Source organism: Sphaerodactylus townsendi, linkage group LG02 (assembly GCF_021028975.2).
Source record: "Sphaerodactylus townsendi isolate TG3544 linkage group LG02, MPM_Stown_v2.3, whole genome shotgun sequence".
NCBI lineage: Eukaryota > Metazoa > Chordata > Lepidosauria > Squamata > Sphaerodactylidae > Sphaerodactylus > Sphaerodactylus townsendi.
Genome location: NC_059426.1, coordinates 29,690,284 through 29,711,718, shown reverse-complemented (window position 1 = coordinate 29,711,718; position 21,435 = coordinate 29,690,284). Strand labels below are relative to the sequence as shown.

Here is a 21,435-nt window from a genome sequence, read left to right as displayed (position 1 = left end):
GGTCAACTTATACACGAGTATATACGGTATATATTTGAAATCCTTTTTTGAGAGACTAGCAGAAACAAAATTGGAACAGTTTAGACCTGTTTTGTTCCTAATTACTATTTTACGAATGCTTGTGCACAACTGATATTATTCCCTAAAGAAACTCTTAAGACCATCTTGGAAATGTCCACAAAAAATTCCCAACTTGCCTTGCCAAGAACGTTCATGCTAGTTGTACATGGCACACCTGTCACGACAGGCCAACCACTTTAGAGTAGCGCAAGTACTTCTGGATTTGATCAGGAAACTCACGCCAATTATAAGCAAAATAGAGCTTTATTACAAAACATTAGAAAGAAATTTAAAAACAAAGGGACAAGACAATTCTTTGCAATATGATACTTTTATGGAAAAGGCTGACCATTACCTGCTGACCCCTAACAACCAATCATGGGGCAGTCTTCACAGAATGTTCCAGGGAATGACCAAATGGTCCGCTCTCAACAGAGATTCTCAGCTATGATGCATGATCCAATTAAGCTTGCTTGGGAACACATCCTTCAAAGGCGACAAACTAGCTATGGCTGGAAAATTCCTTCAAGATGGATACTCTCTTGACCTCACCATAGGCTTAAGAGACCCAGTACTTTTATAGCTACAAAAACGAACCATCTTGTGGCAATCCTTCCTTTGGTCATAGGTGAAGAAGATTCTGGCTATTTACAAGCTTTTGTTAAGATACCCAGCTTGCTGGGGGTAAAGAGTAGATGACTGTGGAGGGCAATGGCAAACTACCCTATAAATATAATCTGCCTAGTACAAGTTGTGATGTGACATTACCCAGTGGTGGGATTCAACAGGTTCACACTACTTCAGCAGAACCAGTTGTGAAAATGGTGCTTGCAAACAACCAGTTTTTATATTATTTGAATCCCACCACCGGAACCAGTTGTTAAATTATTTGAATGCCATGACTGACATTACCTCACAGGTCAGTAATGACCCAGTACTTGCACAGGGGACGACCTTCACCTTGAAGGATGCAGTGATCAGAGATCATACGGCCCTTGTAAAGGGAAGGACATGCGTTTGCTACAGTGTAGCTCAAAAGCTCAAAAAAGGGCTTCAATAGTCACACAAGTTGCAGAAGCTTGACACCTCATACAGAGGTGATGGGTCTCACATAACTGGCATCAATCTGTGATCCCAGCTGGGACATACTGATGTCTTTAGCCAACAATATTGTTTGGGGGAAGAGTTTCAACTGGTGAAACTATACAGGAGTTGAAACATCACCTCTCCATGCCCAGTGTAGCCCTGATCAAAACTGGAGCCACAAGAAGTTGCAATTTTGTTTTGATTTTTTAAATTGAGAAGATACACTTATAGATCTCTTATCTTGTCTGGTGTAAGAGTAAATAAGCAGGCTACAACCAGGGAGTGTTGGGAAAACCCCAAACCTCTGCTTTGCATAGACCAGGGGTAGGGAACCTGCGGCTCGAGAGCAGCATGCGGCTCTTCTGCCCTTGCACTGCGGCTCCACGAGGCGAGCCGCCGGCCCCATCCTTGCCCGCCCTGCAGGCAGCAGGGCGGGTGCACCAACTGCCCGCGATCGGCTGGGCTGCACCGCGGGCTTCCCCTCTCGCCCGCCCCATTGGAGCGGGGTGGGCGCTTTCCCGGCGGCCGGTGACGCCGAGCCACCGGTTTCATCCTTACCCACCCTGCAGGCAGCAGGGCAGGCGCACCAATGGTCCGCGGCCGGGTACGCCACGGGCTTCCCCTCTCGCCCGCCTCATTTGAGCAGGGCAAGCACTTTCCCAGTGGTCGGCGAGGTCGAGCCGCTGGCCCCATCCTTGCCCGCCCTGCAGGCAGCAGGGTGGACGCATCCATGCGCTTCTCAGAATGAGCGGAGTAAAACGTAAAAAAAACCCAATATATATAGTGTTATCTTTATTTTAAATGTCAAAAATTATTTGCGGCTCCAAGTGTTTTCTTTTCCCGTGGAAAATGGGTCCAAATGGCTCTTTGAGTGTTAAAGGTTCCCTACCCCTGGCATAGACAGTGAGCTCACCAAGGTGAGGAACACGTGTAATTCCCAACCCCAATGGGCAATCCTGTTGCATTAATTTGCTTTCTGCCTCTCTTCATTCATCCAGGGACTCGTAAATGGTCAAAAGCCTAATCTCCATGTACTATATCGGGTGACCAGACTGCAGGTCATAACAGAGTTCATAACACTCCCTGTAACTCCCTTCCAAGGTTCCTTGTAATATAGAGATCCCCCCATTCTCTTCTTTTATTTCTGTACTTAATTAGTATAGTTCAGTTGAATGTCCTACCCAAATTTTTAAATTAATAAACTGAATATCATGATTCAACCAGTGATTGGAATTGCATTCCTTTATGTGAGCATTGCTATTAAAGCTTCTGAAGTCTGTGACAGAGAGTGAGTGACAGAAAGCAGTTAAAGATATCTGTACAACTGACACTGATATTATGGTGTCATGTTGCACCACCTCAACCAGCAGTAGACAGTCACCCTGAGAATGCCTTGATAAGTTCTGCTGTCAACCTGCTTTTAAGCAATGTGGGCTGGACTGCCTCCTCACATAGCAAATGGTGGTCAGCTATTCACTCAGTCTTCTTGATATGTACCTATTTGTTCTCCAAGCTGAGAAGCTTCGGGGGAGGGCGGTATAAAAATGAAATAATAAATAAATAAATAAAGCTGTGCTGACACAGAGTCACTTCATAAATCTTTCCCTAGTGAGAATGAAGGGACATAAAATAAAAATGTGATGATTTTTTAAAAATGTGATAATTTCTTTTTCACAAAGAAAAACATGTAGTACATGAGAAGTGTTGGGAAGCCTTTTATTTTCTAACTGGGTTTCCATGATTTGTTAATTTTAATAATTCTGTGTTGTTTTCTGATGTTATTAGGTTTTACTTTGTGAGCTAGTTTGAGAACTGGCATATCATTTTTCTAAATAATACTTGCACGTGGTTAGGAGAAATCAACAGAACTTCCTCACATTTGCTATTTCTTTGCCATTTCTGCTGTAAAAGGGCCACTTTGTATGAGACAGGGTGGTGCACTCCTGTCTGATCTAGTTTTCCAGATTAGAGTCCAACTACTCTTGACAACTACGCCATGCTGGCTCTCCACAGTTTGTGATGGAATATGTTTGTTCAAACTTAATTTCTGCACACAGCTCCTTCTTTGGATGAACTGGTTGTTGGGAAGGGGACTGTGGGAAGATGGCTGTCAGCTTTTAGCATACACACAGAGTATCAGGTACAGGTGCAGTATCGTAGGCATTTAAGGTTTGGACATGGTTTAAAGATTGTAGGCTAGAGCAGACAGGAAGGTTTCCTGATTCAAAAAGAGGGCCTGCTGTGCAATTAGAAGCTCCCTCCCATCCTTTTCATTCGCTATTGGGTTTAATTTTTTGGTTGTCAACCGCTTTGAGGGCCTTTCCCCACTTACCTTCTGCTGCGCACTACTCGGGCCAAGTAGCGCGGGGTCCCGGGGCACTCCCCACTACAGGGGCGGCAACAACGCAGCCACCCCGACGCTGCCGCTGTCGCGCCCCCTCAACGCGCATCATTCCTGGTGCTGGAGAAAACGGAGCCTTTTGACGACCCCATGCAGAGCGCGGGGTCGTGGGGAAGCCAGGGCGCGCGCCAGAAATGACGCGCACAGTGAATAGCGCACAGCGACAGTGGTAGAGGGAAAAGTGAGGAAAGGTCCTGTCTCCATTCAGTTCTCCACAAAGTACATACGTACAGGATTGCAGTTTTAACATTCAGCTTCTGTTAGAAGTCGCTGAAGCAGAAAAATACAGCTTCAGGCCTTTACTCTCATTTTAATTCTATTACAATCTATTTTAAATACCCTCAAATGCCCTCATATTGTTGATTATCCTTACTGTATTTCCCCCCCAGCTTTATTAATTCTTTAACTTTTGCGACTTTTCTTCTCCTGAATTTAAATACAATGGAAGCTGCAGCCCTACACACACTTGCTCAGGAGTAGGCCCAGTTGAAAACTGCTTCCAACCAAAGGCGATGTCGAGAACAGGGTAGCTGATAGATTTCAGGGCCAAAACAAATATAAGAGAAATCAAATATTTTGGTCGCAGCAGCTGTGTCTTCTTGTTAACCAGGTTTCTAGCACTCCGCAGAAAAAGGTGAGTATATACTGAGGAAAAGCAAGCAGAAAGTCCTACCAGCAGTAAAATTATCAAGAAATCTACTTCCAACAGTCTTTGAACTTGGGGAGCAGGGGGCAACTCTCCACCATCCCAATCCTTCTCTTCTACCCATGCCCTCAACAGAAGCACGACTACATTTCCCAATCTGCACCGCTCAAGTCCGTCCCTCATAGCGGGCACCTTCCCCCAGAAACTGAAGTTTCGTTGATAGCGAAAGTGGGGAAGGTGCTTTCTCTTGACGCAAGGCATGCTGGGAATTGTAGTTTGTGTCCCTTAGCGAACTCAGTAGCGAACTCAGAGAGGCTTTGATCGATATAACAACGCGGTCCCTCGTTTTGTTTTGTTGCTCCATGTTTCTATTCCATACATTCGATATCCATTCAGAGAACCGACACGAGTTGGCGGAGACAAAAACAGGGCTCGTGCTGTGCGCATGCGCTTTGTTCCAAACGTCACTCGGCCGATACAGAAGACTGACCGGTCTCTTTTGCGGCTGCCGCTTGTGGTTGTTGTTTTTTACGCATGCGTGTCCTGTCAGGTGACGCACAGCTGCCTCCTGTGGGCTTTGCTATAGGGCTCCGTCTTCCGAGGCGCCTGCTTTGTCACGGAGCCGGAACAAAGTACCGGGGCGGCGGCCTGACCGTAGGCGGGTCCCGGCTCAGCTTTATTGCGGCCTTTGAGACTTCCGACAGGGTGAGCTTTGCTGTTTTCCCAGCCGCGAAAGAGCCGCTGAGGTGGCAATAGGGGGATGCTGATGGAGTAACTGTCACCACCGTCCATGTCCGTTGGGGAGGAAGGGCGTTAGCTTGTGGGTGGGGGGGTTGTTCATGCTGGGGGCCGCGCCCGGAAACTGAGTGTGCCTCGCGCGTGGCATTTTCCGGCAGTCCGTGCAGGTCTAACCTTTAGGCGGCCCCCATTTTTTTAAAAAACCCTCAGTTTTTCTCTTTCCTTCCAAACCCCCTGAATTTATGCATAACTCAGCGTGCCTAAACCCAGCCCTATTAAAAGTTTAGGCGTGTCCAGCTCTGGATTAAGAGGCTGCAGGTAGCCAGTAAACATTAAAAAAACAGAAGCCATGTTGCGCTTTTTTGTTAGGACCAACCCACATGCATGCATGTTTTTCTAGGGGAAGGCATTCTGGGGCTTTTGTGTTCAATGATTTAGGGAACTGGTCAGTGGTGGGATCCAAAAATTTTTGTAACAGGTTCCCATGGTGGTGGGACTCAAACAGTGGCATAGCGCCAATGGGGCTGGGTGGGGCACAACGGGGACATGGCCGGGCATTCCGGGGGCAGGGCATTGCTGGGCTGGTCTGTGGCAAGGACGCAGCCGCTGCGCCGGTCCTTGGGTGGAAAACGAATGCATGCAGGCGCAGGCTGTCACGCATGCCGGTGCACCTCCTGCTAGACTGCTTCAAGTTCTGCACGCTACTGCTGAGGAGCGGAGGGGTGTAACTAAGGCAAAAATCACGTGGCAAAATCACCAATTAGTAACCCCCTCTCGGCACACACAAATAATTAGTAACCTACTCTCGGGAACCTGTGAGAACCTGCTGGATCCCACCTCTGGAACTGGTTTGCTGTCTTTCCTGAATCCTACTTGAAGCTTCTTTTAAGTTCTGTGCTGGATAGATCAGGATGGGCCAGGATCTTGGAAGCTAAGCAGGGCTGGCACGGATTAGGACTGTGATCGGAAGCCACCAAGGATGTCCAGGGTTGCTATGCAGAGGCAAGCAGTAGCAAAAAAACTCTGTCTCCTGTCGTGAAAACCTAATGGGGTTGCTGTAAATCTGTTGTGACTTGATAGCACTTTCCACGATCATAGGATAGACTTGCAAGGCTGCAAACTCTCCAATCTAGCCACTCTTGTCACCCAAGTTTAAACACATTTCTGAATAAACGTGCATAGAAGCAGGCTATGAAGATCAGGCTGTTGTGGTTTTTTTGTTTTCCAGGATGGAAAACAAAGAAAATAGTTCTGGTCATTTATATATTTACCTTATTTATACTTTGCCTTTCTGCTCAGTGGGAATTGTAAGTAGCTTTCACTGTTCTCCCTTAGTCCATTTTATCATCACAACAACTTTGTGGAGGGGATTAGGCTGAATGCATGCGGTTGGCTCAAGGTTGCCCAGTAAGCTTCTGTGGCAGAATGGGAATTCGAACACAGATCCTGTTCTGACCGTTCTATACTTCTCCAAGATTGCAATTCTTAGCATGATTACTCAGAAATAAGATTCAGTGAGTTAACGATATTATCAATATCCTAAAGCAAGGGTCCCCAGCCTTGTTGAAATTGCAGATCCTTTCAAAACTTTGAAAACAGGTAGCAGATACTATCAAAAATGGCTGCCACAGAGGCTAGAACCAGTCACAAAGTTTGGGAGGTTCCGTGACAAATGGCCTTCTATTGTGGAGGCAGCTGTTTTTGAATGCATTTTACAGACAGACCCCAAAATGATGCCATCTGGTTCTTCTGAACCTTCCTATTGTGCTCAGATGAAGGAAAGCCAGAACCAGCTCTTTGCTTTATGGAAGAAGTTAGTGAGTGCCAGGAAACCCTTCATCCATCATCACCTTTGGGATCACTACTATAGAGTGTTCTGGATTATAGCCTTACTCTGAATCAGGGCTGATTAGGGTTTGGCCTGAAAGCTATTTAAAGTTGCAAAGTTCAACAGACTGAATTATTCACTCTAACCAGTAACCACAACCCTTCCCCCATCCCATCCTGTAATTCTAGAGTCGAGGCTAAAAAGTTTGCTGATCAATAAATTAATTTCAGGTGTGCTTGAGCACACACTTTTCCCTTTAGGAAATAATTGAATCTGGAATGCTAGACATCTTGCCTATTTCTTGCAACGTCACATCGTGTATGATAAAGCTCTGTGTGCAGATGTTCAAAGGATATAACTGCAGAAGAACAATCTGCTGGCATTTTCATATAGTTTTTTTCACTCTTGGTTATATAATTAGTAGAAGAGTGTCAGTATTGTGGTTTTGCTTTTGAATTAGCCTGTCCGAACATCATCTTGATAAATTCATCACTTTGTAGTTGGGAACTTCAATGCCACCCCCCCCCCCCTTGATTTTGAAATAATATTTTATTTTAGTTTTAACCTGCATGCACTCAAGGCCTTTTACAGGACCTCTTAGAAGGCATTTTTGAGCTGATTTAGAAACTGTTCTTCTCTCCCAAAAAATATTTTAGGAGTTCTGCCAGCATCAGCTGCTTCTGTGCATCAAAACTGAACAGTAAATTACAGATGAACATTTCATTAAAAATATTTTTTTGTTGACTAGTGCACATAGTAATGCAGAAAGGAGGACTGATATTTTGTGCAAAACTGTGACGCTAGTGAGAAGGTTGTCTCCATGAGTTAGCATGCCTTGCTTTAGGGTTTTTTCCATGTTTTGGTACAATTGCTTATGCTAAGTAATCATGATGTTCCTGGCCTGAAAACTGCCCAGCTGTCTTTAACCAGGGCCAGAGCTTTTTTCAGCTCTGGCCCTGGCCTGGCAGAATGCTTTGTCAAGTGAGATCCGAACACTGCAGAACGAAGTACAATTTCACAGGACCTGCACTGAGCTGTTCCACCAGGCCTATGGCTGAGGTGTCCAACCAGCTGTTTTCCCCTTTTCTTCTCCTTTCCCTGTTTTTCTTTCCCATCCCCTTCCCTTTCAGTGTGTGGTATGAACCATTCTGGTTTTATGAGGGATTACTGTTATAGCTTGAATTTTTGATGGTGTTTCATTCCCCATCAGTTGACATTAATAGTGCTAGAATATTGATCTTCTTATTTTATCTGTTTGTTGTGAGCTGCGCTTAGCTAATCTGGGCAAGAGCGACCTATAAGAGGGAGGGAGGGAGGAAGGAAGGAAGGAATAGTAGGATAGCATCACAAATACATTTTGTTTCTTTGTATTTAATTCTGCATATGATTTTCTTGGCAGGATTTTAATCATGTCTGATAAAAGTGAACTGAAGGCGGAATTGGAGCGCAAGAAGCAACGCTTGGCTCAAATCAGAGAGGAGAAAAAGAGAAAAGAGGAAGAAAGAAAGAAAAAGGAAGTAAGAACTTTGCCAATTTATATCCATCAGAAGATTCCATCATCTATTGTGACTGTGATAATTATACTGATAGCACAAATTTATAGTTTATGAGCATACTGAAAGATCTTAAATTTAAAACCAAGGATATATATTTTGTTTTACATACTGTGAATTACTTTGTGTCTTTACCATAAATAGGAAGAATTAAGATATTTCATGCTAAAGACCATGTCTATATAACGTGTTGTATTATGGGAGACGCAAATGTATTGCTTATACATAAGTTAGAAAATATTGCACATCTGTTGCCAAGAAAATGGCTGAACTTGTAAAACAATACTGGTATGTTGTGCAGGAAGTGGAGTCATAGGCATCTTGTTTTATTTTTGCTAAAGGTGGGAAAACTGAAATATCAGTGTTTATTCCCCTAATAAATTAGCAAAACTAGTGGAATATATTGCAACACAAAAAATCTTTGAGGTAGTTTTATTAGCTAGAATGGATTCTCTTAAAATTCTAAAAGCTAAATGGATTAAGTAATTTGAAAAAGATCCTGTTCTGAAGCTGAGGAAAAACTAAACTTCGGCAGAGGTTAAAAGGTGATGTAATGGAGTCCAATCTACTTGACAGAAGCACCTTCATTCATGAATAGGGAGCATTCTTCAGGTTTGGTGGCAGTAGATGAAGAGTGGAATGACAAACCTGAACTCATTCCTTTCTCCCACCTTCCTCCCTGCTGCACAGTGCTACAGCTTCTCTTATTACACTCCTTTTCATTACTTAGCTTGCCTTTGGAAGTAAAGAAGCTGTGGGCATAAGTTCAGCCTAGTGACTGGAGCAATGAAAGAACAGGATATGGTCTGGAGGACCAGCCTGTCCAACCACTGCGCTGATCTTACCCCAGAGCCTTTCCTGCTCTTTTGCTGTTCCCATCTTTGCTGACTGCTGATCTTGTTGAATGAAGGGTGAGCAGGACTGGACTTTCAGTACAAGATGAGCTTTTTCTGGGGAGAAGGCTGTTTCCTTAGGCATATTGTGTAGTATTGTGTACATGTGCTAAGGGACCTGTGCTATCACTTCCTAGGCAGTGGATATTCAGAATTTCCAAAAGACTGAAATGCTGAATTGCCCTTGATTCAATCTCTCGATATACTAACCACAGAGAGGACACTAACAACTGTGCAAGCTTCTCTCTCTCGACTGGCGAACTTCTGTTCTGGAAAGCACGTTGGTTTGTTGGTGCGCTGAAAGAGGAAGGACAACAAAGGACCATTAAAATAAATGTCAGCAAACTCTCCGGTTATGCTTTGCCCAACAGCGAGAGCTATTTGAGAAACGAAGTGCTTTCTCAGTCTACCCCTCTCAATGTGCCAAAACTTTTTCCCAAGCTGGGTTTTGCCAACTCCAGTGCTCAGACCTCCAGATGCCCGCAGTCCTCCTTGGCTTGGACTGATCTTTCCCAGTTTTCATTCATTCCTCACAAAGGGAAAGAGTTTCGTGCCAGACGGTCTTCCCAATTTGGGGGTTTCGTTTGTTCGTTGAACTCAAGGCTTTGGGTCCATGCTCCCCCCCTTTTGCTTCCTACGCACAATTCAAATGTGGAGAATTGAACCAGGGGCTGGGCAAACAAAGTGCGCTGCAGGCTCTGGGCTGCCTCCTCGCATGTAAGCAAACACATGGGGAGAGCCCACTATGAGCCCACGGTGCAGAGAAGAGGCTCAGGGTAAGTGTCCCATGCGTCATCAGCCTATCTGTCCATTCCATTTTTGTCCAGGATTCTTCCAAGAAATTCAGAGCTAAGTACAAGGTTCTTCCTTCCTTATTTTATCTTCACAATATCCCCGTAAAGGAGTTTAGGCTAAAATAACTACTGACCTCAGGTCATTTAGCAAGGTTTGCAGCAAAACAGGTATTTGAACCAGTCCTGAATATTCAACACAGTGCTGGTTCTGTGACTGAAATGAGATCACTAGCAAGCTTGACACTATTTCACTCAGTGTGAATTAAGACAACGAGCAGTTATTTCACTTCATAAAACTAGTTGTCCTTTATAAGGCTTGTAACTCATGTAAACTGAACTGCTTGACCCAAAATAGGTGTCTCTAGATATCATTTATCTGAGTGGGAGTCAACTTACTTTCTGACTACAGCAGGTGGTACATCTTACCATATCACTTTATGCACTTGATTACAAAAGGTCTAGCTGGCAGAATTCTATGCCACAGTAAATGCAGGAAAATCTTTACAAAGTATGATCTAGAGGAAGTGGTTATTAACCTATTCTGATCATGATAGCCTAAAATGAACCTCCTGTATGAGTATCATGTACTCAGACTTCTTACAAATGTCACCTACAATTTGGTACCATTTCCAGAATCGGTAATAACCTTCTACATAAAAGAAGTTCCTCTTGGTGAGGGTAGTGTCTTTATGGAATCAGTTATATAAAGATTTCCTATGTGGCTCGTGTAAAGTACTTCCCATCTTGTATTTAAGTCTGTTAAAGGTGCTATAATATTTTAATAGCTTGCCTACCCACATGTATCTCTGTTCACCAGCTGTAGCTCTCTGAAGACCTGAGAATACAGGAGGAAGGGAAGAATTCGTCTTTAATGGTTTTGTATAAGTAGCTCTGCGCAGTTACCTGGGGGATTCTTTCTTGCCACAGTTACTTGTCTGATTTTCTATTAATAGACTTGATTTTTACCCCCTTTCCACTGTACTAATAAATTTCTGATTTGGAGAGCCAGTATGGTATAGTAGTGGTTAAGAGTGACAGACTCTAGTCTGGAGACCTGGTTTGATTCCCCTCTGCTACACATGCAGCCTGCTGGGTGACTTTGGACTAGTCACAGTTCTCTCAGAACTCACTCAGTCTCACCAACTTCACAAAGTGTCTGTTGTGGGGAAAGGAAGGGAAGGAATTTGTAAGCATCTTTGAGACTCCTTACAGTTGAGAAAAGTGGCGAATACTTCCAAACTCTTCTTCTTTTGGTATAGGTTTATTAAGGTGATTTTGTGGGCAAGATTCAGATTAGAATTATTATTATTATTATTATAATAGAGCTGCCTCTCTATCTAGAGTTTCCGTTACAGCCACCTAGGCCAAGGGGCAAGGGAACTCTTCTCCCCTCAAGCCAGAGGGAAGAAAGAGAGGCAAAGGTTCCCAATCACAGACAAAAGTCTTGCTCAGAATAAAAGCAGAGTTTATTTCTAAGCCAGCACAGGTCCCACCTAAAATGAGAGCTGCCCCGAACTGGCGAAAGGTCCGTGGTTTTAAAGGGTCTCTTTAGGGTACATCAAAGCAGAGTCACATACATTGCAAAGATTTAGGGTTGCAACAAATTATCCCGTCAAACATTTGGTACAAGTTCCCAACTGGCCTTGTTCTAAACCAAGTGAATGTGAGAACAGTTATCTATTGCATCCTGGCTGCTCGGCTATCACCTTGTTTATGGTACTTGTAACAACAGTAAGGTCATCAAGTTCCTGTAGAGGCCAGGAAGGCAGGGCAGTGTTTAGACATTCAAGGTTGTTTTATGGCTATCTCTGCATATTGGAAAGGTTTATCTTCCCAATATCTAACAGTAAACTAGCCCTATAGACTGAGTGGCTCCTTGTCTGGGTAATTTGCTAAGGAATGTAGCCCTAACCTAAGAGCAGAGGGAGAGAGATCTATATAAGTAATACTACTATATTGATATCCTTATATTGTATTTTTTTAAAGCATAATTTCCAGTTCTTCAGCGTTGCTCACAAAATCCCCCTTTTAATTGTCTTCTGGAAGGAACCTGAGGGGCACACTAACTGAACCAGGTTCAGTGTTGCGAAACTGTGAGGAGTAGGGGTAAGGTGCTACGGCCAGGAGCATATGGAGGTGGTGGAGGAGCGATTGGGTATAGGAGAGCTTGAGGCTGCTGGCCTGGTGGATATTATTACTGCAATCAGGGGCGACCTTAATTCATTTGGGCTCCAGGTGGAACTGACATTAATGCAGTTGTCTGAGGAGGATGATGCATTGCAAGAGGCAGCAAGTGGGGAAGCACATTTGGATGCAACAACAAACAAACAACCCCAATACAATAGGTGTAATTAGTAGTTATTGTTACAAAGCAGTCCCCTCAACCAGGCAAGAAGTTTGGCAGCCAATCCAGGGCATGATTTCCAGAAGATCTGTCTGGGCTTCACCTGCAGCTCAAGGGATGCACTGCAATGTCCTGTAAATAGCCATTAATATTAGATTGTAACATTCCCTCCATTATTTATGTACGAGGCAACATTGTTTCCCCCAACGAAGATTGCACACATGTGTTCCCCTTGTTTGAGCACTAAGAACATCTAAAAGCCACGGTGATTTTGCAAAACCATATCAGCTTATAGGGAATGCAGTTCCGCTTTGGAGCCACGGAAGGGCCTGGGCTGTGGCCTGGAATCCCGGTATCAATGATGGCAGACATATTTCCTCACTGCCATTTCAATTCCTAATACCCCAAAGCGTGGAAACAAAAGTCACGGAAAAAGGTGCCTCCACCCTCAAGGGATGAGTTTAAGCCCACCAGTGGGTTTGTATACTACTTCTCTGGGGTATCAGTCCACCTAGGTTCAACACCCTCCTAGGTGCGAGATAGTCTCCTCGTTTTTTCTAAATCTAGGGACAGCAGTGCCAAAAGAACAGAGACCAGACCAATCATAATTGTATCAATTTTTAGCCCCACAAAATTTTTCCACAGATAAAAAAAACAAGCAAAACTTTCTCGGCTCAGCAATGAGGCTCTTCTTATCTCCTAGGAAACTTTGAGAACTAGCTGTTTGGCAGAGTTGGATCTATCTGCTTATTTTTATTTATTTGTATTTATGTGTTTCAAATTTGTAGACGCCTCTTTCCCCATACCGAGGACTCGACTTTAACATGGCTGTTCTCTGACAGCAGCTCCAACAACATGCATTAACATTTTAAAATCCAGGCATAAATTAACACATTTAAAATCAAGCAAACAATCATATACAATTTTAAACAATAAAACCACAATAAAGCGGTAAAAGCGGTAATCCAATCCTGGCTAAAAGGGAGAATTAAATAATAGAAGAGGGAAAAGTGAGCGCGCCCCAGATAGAATCAACGGGTGGGCCGACCGAATTAACAGGGATGAATGGCAGCCTCAGTTTTGAATTTCGATGTTTCAGTGGGGGGCAATTCGCCGTAACCTCTCCAGTGTGCCCTCGGTTGAATAGCTCCTTGTGCGGCCTACGCGGAACTCTCACCAAGGTCCCGCAGAACCCGCGACTGATGGAGGTAGAGCATTCCACCGGGCAGGAGACCAGGCAGTAGGAGCGTCCTGGCCTGGTCGAAGAAGACTTCCAGCCGCGCGTAGATCGCAGCGGGGCCGAGGGTGCAACTTGGTCCAGCCACCGCTTTGGTGTGGTGGCTCACGTGGGTTATGGGGTGATGCGGTCCGTGGAATTTGTAATGAGGGCGGGTGGGAGACTGGACAATTTGTGTGGCAGTAGGGGCTACACACATGTCTGAAGCTGGCGGCCATCCAGGAGTAGGATGGAGGTGGCTGTACCTTCCCAGACAGGTAACATTATCTTTCTGATTAGTCACGATATAACTTGGCCGTAGAGCCTCAGAAATTTTACAGAAATGTGATTGGGCATTATAGTGAGGGGTCTGAACCACCTGTGAGATTACCCTGTTTGTGGTTTCCCCTGGAGTGAGAGCTATGACCAGAGATTTCCCCTTTCTCACAGGATCCCTTTCGAGAGTTAGTAAATGTAAGAAATGGTATCACATAGGTGGTGTGACAGAGAGCCATAGTCAAATCTGCCTCCCTGTCTCTCGCAAGTAGATAGGGAAGCAGAAGCCGGACCTTGTCAGTCCCGGATGGAGTAGTGTGATATAGACCTCTCTGCCGTCAGACCCCGAAGCGGTGAGTCAGATGGTGTCAAGCTTCCACTCCTCGGGAACATTGACCCATTCCACCTGTTTATGGGGATCTTCAGGGGCCATCCACGATGATAAATATACATCAGCTACAGCCCTTCTGAAAAATCAAAACCACCATAATAGGGTCTTGGCATATGTGGCGAGTGTAATGTGCCCAAGGTACCTGAGTAGGCCATCTGGGTTTTTTATAGCACAACCAACAGTCTGAGAGATTTCCAAAAAATCAGCCAAGCTCTGCAGAGAGAAGGTTCCGATAGGAGCAGGGAGTAGGGAGACCTGCTGACTCTCAATGTTCAGGAACCCTGATACTTATCCCAGCCCCTGCCAGCATGGCCAGGTATTATTACTGGCCCATGCTGACAGAGGCTGATGGGAGTTCAGATTCCCGGAACATTTGAGGCTCTGCAGGTTCTAATTCCATCAAGTGTTACAGAGGCCTAGCTCCATGTATAAAGGGAGTCAAAGGGAGCAAACCTAAGAGACAATAGGGGGTCTTGGGGATACTCCAAAGGTGTCCAGGGCTGCATTGTGGCACGGTGGAGGATAGGGTCTTTTAGGGACAGAAAAAGGTGTTGGGGCAGTTACCAGGAATTTTGCACAAACCCACAGGGAGTATAGCTTTCGGAGGAACCAAAGGGTTATGTATTTATCACGTTGGCTGCGTCCACTCTATCTCGAAGCTGATCCCAGTAAAGGTCTAATTCCCTCAGGTATAGGGTAGAGACAATCTTAGGATTAGCCCCACTGTGGAAGGCTACAGGGGAGGCAGCTCAAAGATTGTTAAGTATTCTACAATGTAATGTTTTCTACAGCAATACCATATATACTTGCTTAAAGAGGAATAGCAAGTGGGGACAGAGGCTGACAGGCAAAGAGCTAAGTGAGGTGCAATCCAATAACTGTGAAAGCGGGAGTTTCAGAAGGGGTAAGGAGCATATACATATACAAGGGCAGCTAAGAAACTAGATCAAAACACAAAAGTTAAAACACAGAAAGAAACTTTGGAGGTGTTAGGCACAGTTCTGCCTCTCAGCCTGCGCTATGGCCCGGTCACTCCAGCGTGATAATCTTCAACCGGGAGAGAGTTCTACTTGGCGGGCTGTTGATTCGAACACAAAATATATAGTTCAAGCGTCACAGGACACGAGGGTCCCTTGGAAAGTGGAAGAACCCGGACTTATGCCTCTACACTGAAGACTGAAGACTGTATCTGGAAAATATTTCCAACAAGGTAGTTTTAGATGTGTTAGCTTTCTCCGGCAAGGCTCAGGAACTGCGTCTGTTGCGTCCTCTCCTCCAGATTCACGTGTCGGAGGGTGTTTCACAGATGGGCTGGCTTTCATGCGGGAAAAGCATGCGCATAAAATCAGATCCCAATTCAGCCGACCAGATGTCCACCGTCAAGACGACGCTGTTTCTCCCCAAGCTTCCACAAGGCAGGTGGTGAATTAAATCCACGCGTGCTTCTAGAAGCGGTGTGTGATGGACCCAGGTCTTTACCCCTCCGACTTTCACGAAAGCTTGAGTGGCAAGGGAGGGACTTGAAAGGGACCCTTCCACACCGGGAATGAGAGGCTCCCTTCTTGTAAAGCCTTTGATGTAGACCCAGTCTCCTCGGCGAAAAGGAGTACGGCCGGGGCAGTCCAGTCCTTCTGGTGGGATTTCGCTCTCAGGTCCACTGATTGCGAGCTGTGAGACTGAGGCAACTAGGCCAACGTAAATATATTACTCGACAGTTAAAGCATCACGCACCTACAGCTTAGATCCAGCCCAGGATGGGTCGGAAAATGAGGAGTAGGGTCTCCCATACATGATTTCAAAAGGGCTGAGTTTCCATTTTTTTCCCCTGGGGTTTGGTTCTTACTACTTGGGAGGGCCAGGGGAAGAGCTTGAGTCCATTTTAAGAGGGGTCTCCTGCATAATCTTGGTCAGAGAGACACCTTCAAAGGAACCTGTTCATTCTCTCGACCATCCCAGAGAGTTGGGGCCGCCAGGAGCTGTGGAAGCTTCCAGGGATCCTGGAGGGTCCTGCTAACCTCCTGCTACTACCTGGAGCCATGAATCGCGGCTCCATTTGCCGGACCCTACTTACCCTCCCACGGGAACCCATAGGCGGGAGAATGTCCTTTAGGAGTGCCTTGGCCACCTCTTTTGTTTGCAGCACGTCCTGCAGAAGGGTAGGCAAGGGGCCAGCCTGGACATGGGTAATCCACTGAACACAAGTGAGGTACCTGTATCCCTGCACAGCTCAGAGAGCAGTTCAGTGAAGTCACACTGCCAGCTGGAGCCAGGGTGTTGTCCCCTAAATACTTTCCCTGAAGCACTAGGAGGACGGTTTGGAGAAACATTTGTCCGTTGGCGAAGATAACACAGTTTTGTAATTGCTTCTGCCTGTGCTCTGACTTTGGCTCCAATAAAATATAGATCAAAACCAATTTATCAGACCCTGACACCCAATGTGCAGGTGCCTGTGTGGAGGTTCTTCAAGATCTGAAATACCAGCCCTTCAGGCACAAGGGATTTTTTCCCTGCTCTGTTTCCACCACCATCCGTCCTCCTGGGGTGTAGTCCACTCCCTTCCAGCCCAATTTGTTTTTTTCTTTGTGTGTATATTGGGTCTAAGTCCTGTACTGCTGGGATGAGGGGCTTTCCTGTTATGGCAGATTGTTCTTGTTTCCCCAGTCACCTCTTGTGCCTTGAGCTGCCTTTCCTAAATCCTCCCTCGTCCCTTTCCTCCATTTCCTCCCAAAAAGTTTTTCTAGGTCTTTGTAACCTTTCAATGAGGGCTTGTGCAACAGCTTTCCCTTGGTAGTGTAGTGCAAAACCTGCTTTCCCCCCTGCTGCTGCTTTTGCCTTGGTGTCTGCCCTATTGTTACCCCAGACCCAGGATGGAGTCCTGCATACCGTAATCCCTTGCACGGTGTACAATTACAAGTCCTTCTGGAGTCCGTCTATAGCCTCAGAAGGCTAACAAAGCCGAGGCATGTTTGATTTTTGATCCATTTAGAGGTTAGTAAAGCCCTTTGTTTCCAAAGAAGTTCCCTACCAGCATGTGCAACCCCAAAGGCATATCTGGAATCTGTGTATATATTTGCCACGTCTGGCCTGTTGCCAGGACCAGCTTCGCATCATATGCATGAGTTCCACTTGGCCGTGCAGAATATGTTGGGGGCAGTGCTCTGGCTTCTATGACTGAGTTCTGGGTGACAACTGCAAAGCCAGAAGGGCAACGCTTCCCCTCCACCATGGCTGCTCCCATCTGTCCAGGAAATTCTACCATCTGGGTTTTCTAATGGCTGATCCTGTAAGTCTGCACCCGGGCAGCATCAGAAGTCATGTCTATGGTTTCAATGCAATCATGCAGAAGAGGACTCTCATCAGGCAAAAAGCGTAGCTGGAGTTTAGCCTGGTGGAGACTGCGCCCTTACCCCTGGGCTGTCAATTAGGATGGCCTGGTATTTTTTGCCATGCGTTGCTGGAGTTAACCAGTGGCCCCTTGCACTAGTTCCTAACCGCGGCTAAAACTGCATAGGAACACACAGACAGTCAGATCCCCAGTAGAATTTCAAAGCATCCTCTACTAATAGACAAGCAGCAGCTACGGCTTATTGCGTGGCAGTGGAGCCATCCCTTAGCTTCTGAAGGTCAAGTTGTTTGGATAAGTATGCTACAGGTCTCTGAGTGTCAGCAAACTCCTGGAGTCAGGACTCCCTTTGCTTTATTCCTTCTGTTCATGCAGGAACAGAAAAAAATTCTTTCGTGGAGTCAGAGGAGGCCCAGTGCCGGGGCACCCTGATAAGAGCCTGCTTTACTGCCTGAAAAGCGTTAATCTCCAGGGTTTCCCATTCTATTTTTTTGCAAGTTCAGGCCCGGCAGCATCTCATTACAGAGGTTTTGTTAAGGTAGCATAGTCTGGGATCCAGTTTCTGGTGTAACCTGCAATTCCCAAAGAACTTCCTTAAATCCTTCCTGGTTTGGGTTGCTTTATCTTGGTTATGTCGCATCTTTCCCTAGATGCTTGTCAAAGCTCTTTTTCCCCTTTTAATTGATAACCAAGATAGAGGCACCGTTTCCTGAGGCTTGATTTGGAGAAAACTTTTGCCTCGCGAGACCGGAACCCCTCCTGTGCCAAAAAAATTAAGAGGAGAGAAACAGTGGCATGCGTGCCATGTAAGGGCATCAGCTGCAGAAGGAGAAGATCATCAACATACTGGAGAAGGTTAAAGCCCCTCGAGGATCCCAAACCAGAAGCCTGTGTTCAGAGCAGACCCAAAAGAGTGGGGCTATTCTTGGAAACCCTGGGGCCAGGCTGGTCCCATGATTTGTGTCTTCGACCATCGGGTAAAGACCACTCAAAAGCAAAAATATCCCTACAAGCAGGATCCAGAGGCACAGAAAAATCGTCCCTTCAAATCCAAGGCAGGTAAAATATGCATGATCGTGAGGGGATTAAGGTGAAGGCAAAGTGTAGGGATTTTTGGGCGACTGGATTAAGTCCACCGTAATTTGGTTGATGCTGGAGGTCATGGACCATCTGAAAAGTGCCGTCCTTCTTTGGGACTCCAATGATTGGAGTGTTAAAGGGAGAGGCACTCCTCAAGATGCCACCACCATTTAGCGGGAGGCTGATCAATGCGGCTGTAGGCCAATCCGCTATGTTGTGCAATGGGATACTGTATGGGAGCCGGACCGGAAGGCCGGGCTTCAAGGCAACAAAACAGGGGGAACAAAAGAAGCAGCATGCTGGATATGGGCTATGTCCCATACCACAGGAGTTTACAGCTGAGGAAGGGACCTCGCGGGGAATGGGAGTCTCGGGGGCATCGGCTAGTAGAAAAAATTCCATCTACTTCTGAGGGACACCTCAAAGGCGGCAGTCCCCATTCCACGAAGGAGATAGTTACATTTAGTCTGCCCAACAGATCCGGCCCAACAGAGAAATGGGACAGTCCCTCAATGCTCAGAAAGAGTGAAAGTGACGAGTGGTCCCCAGAAGACAGCGGGTGGGGACTAGGGTAGGAACAGTCTGGGTATGCCCACTAGCCCCACCACCCGAACAGTATTGCCAGTTGCCAGGGATTGAGGGTTTCCGTTGAGCACAGAATAGGCTGCTCCAGTGTCAACAAGCATTGGGATCTTCGGCCTTTAACAGTAACCGAGGCGACAGGCTCCTCTCTGGATTAAATTAGGAGGGGCAACAGCGGTGACTTGGGCCAGGAGTCACCGGACCTGTCGGCCACATCACTGATGCGCAGGTTGAAAACTGGGGGATTGGGCAGACAAACCGCCTCTTGGAACATAGCGGCTCTGTGCGTTCACATAACCTCCCCCTCGTCCCTGCGCGGATGAACCCTGCATAGAATCCGAGGGAAGCTGCCACCCGTCTGTCCAAAGTTGGTCCGTGGGGTGCGAGTAGGCAGGGTGGCTCAATCCCCCCCCCCTTTCCTGCCGCTGCGGGCAGAATTTTCTCCAATGGCCGGTTTGGAAACACACCGAACACATTCATCATGGCGGGGCTTCCCGGCCCCACCCCTTCCACCTTGCCTGTTCTGGCTGTAGGAACCCTCTAGAGGGCGAGGCTCTGCGTTGAAGTTCCGTTACTTGCACGGCCAGCTGTTCCCCATGTCTCAGGGCTGCAAGTCTCTTCTCCTCTTGCTTTCCTTCATTTCCCTTTCCTGGTAAACTCTGTGGCCACGGCCAGTAATTGGGATCATGGAAGTCCACCTCCAATCTATTCAAACGTTTCCGTATGTCCGGGCAGGAACCTCCTATAAAGATCCCATTAAAGGTAGTTCGGTTTGTCCCTGCATAGGGTCCAGGGTAGTGTGTTTGCGGCAGAGTGGCCTAATCCTTTCCATGAAGGCAGAGAGGGACTCATCCTTTTCTGCATCAGGCTATGAAGAGCTGACAGATTGTTTTGGCGGGATGCCGTTTTCTAAACCAGTGAGGATGAATCCCGGTAGGTAGCTAGCCATCTCGATTCGGCATCATTATTAGCATCCCACCGAGGAGTCAGCTTCGATGGGAAAAAAAAAATCACGGGCAAGAGTAGTAGTGGCATCTCGGACCCTATCGCTGGGAGGCGGTGTTTGCAGCTGTGGTGGCATACGCGCCAACTTAGACTAATCTCCTCATGGGTCAGGAGAACCTGAAGAAGTTGTTGCACATCTGCCCAAGTAGGGGAGTGCGTGCTGAAAATGGAACGGACAAGATTGGTCATACCTAGGGGGTCAGTAGAGTAAGGAGGCTGTTGGTTTCTCCAATTATAGAGATCTGAGGTCAAAAATGGAGCGTAAACTTGCAGGGTGCGAGGTGCGGCTTGTTGATCCAGCACAACCTGGTCCCTCAGAGGGAAAGTTCCCGGCACATACCAGTCAGGCAAGTGCTTATTGCGCTCTGAGCGCCGGAGAGTGCCAGTGGGAGTGTCCGCCAGTCCCTCAGCTGCCCTAATAATTCTAGCTAACTTCTCAATTTCAGCTTGAGTTTCCGCCGCGGCTGCCGCAAGCGTCGCTTCCCTGGCTGTCCTGTCCTCCTGCTCTTGTGCGGCTACTAGTTGAAGCGCCTCCCCCTGCCCCCCCTGGTCGCCCAAAGGGGGCGCCGGGGCCAGATCCTGGACTTGGTCCTGAGCTGGGGTAGGCGGCGGAGTGGGAATCAACGGGGCATACGGGCGAGGAATGGGGGGGTATAGCTCATCCGGGAGGCAAGACGAGAACCCGGGCTTAGCTGAAAGGAGGCCAGTCCCTGGCCCGGTGGAGAGTCTGTAAACCACCAGGGATGAGCCATCGGGAATGGTATAATTGCCGGGGCATAAGCTGATTTCCATAAAAGTGGCTTTCAAGGCTGCCCCTTGCTGGGAGCGTCCGAGGTCATAAGGACCTGGTAGAGATTGAATGGTGGCGAGATCCAGGGTCCCCTCCGAGAGGACCACGGGCACCTTCGTCCAAATAAAAGAGAGGCCATTCTTTCACACACCAATCAATCAGTTTCTCCCTCTTTCCCTTGTTCTTGCATTTGAGAAGTTTCCAATTATGCAAAATGCAGGCAAGAGCTGAGTCTTTCGACTGGGGGCCCTCCTTCTCATCCTTTCGCAGTTTGCTAGGCCAAACCATGACGGAATCAGAGAAAAGGGGTTTTTTTTTCCACACAGTTCTATCAGCCTGCTACAAAGTAATCAGGTACCAATACTTAACCGTCTGTAAAACAAACTAGCGGGACCTCCAGGCGATCTGG

At 46.7% G+C, this 21,435-nt stretch overlaps 1 protein-coding gene across 4 annotated transcripts in view; it reads left to right on the top strand.

Annotated features, from left to right (window-relative positions):
* The first annotated feature begins 4,697 nt into the window (after positions 1–4,697).
* Positions 4,698–21,435, top strand: part of DYNC1I2 (dynein cytoplasmic 1 intermediate chain 2) — a 51,595-nt gene continuing 34,857 nt past the window's right edge. Inside the window, exons 1-2 of one of the 4 annotated variants that reach the window (XM_048484415.1) lie at positions 4,698–4,898; positions 8,159–8,276. In XM_048484415.1, the coding sequence (XP_048340372.1) occupies positions 8,169–8,276 (108 nt within the window). In that variant the 5' untranslated portion in view covers positions 4,698–4,898; positions 8,159–8,168. The remainder of the gene's footprint in view (positions 4,899–8,158; positions 8,277–21,435) is intronic. The other 3 variants (XM_048484417.1, XM_048484416.1, XM_048484418.1) reach the window with 3 other exon arrangements.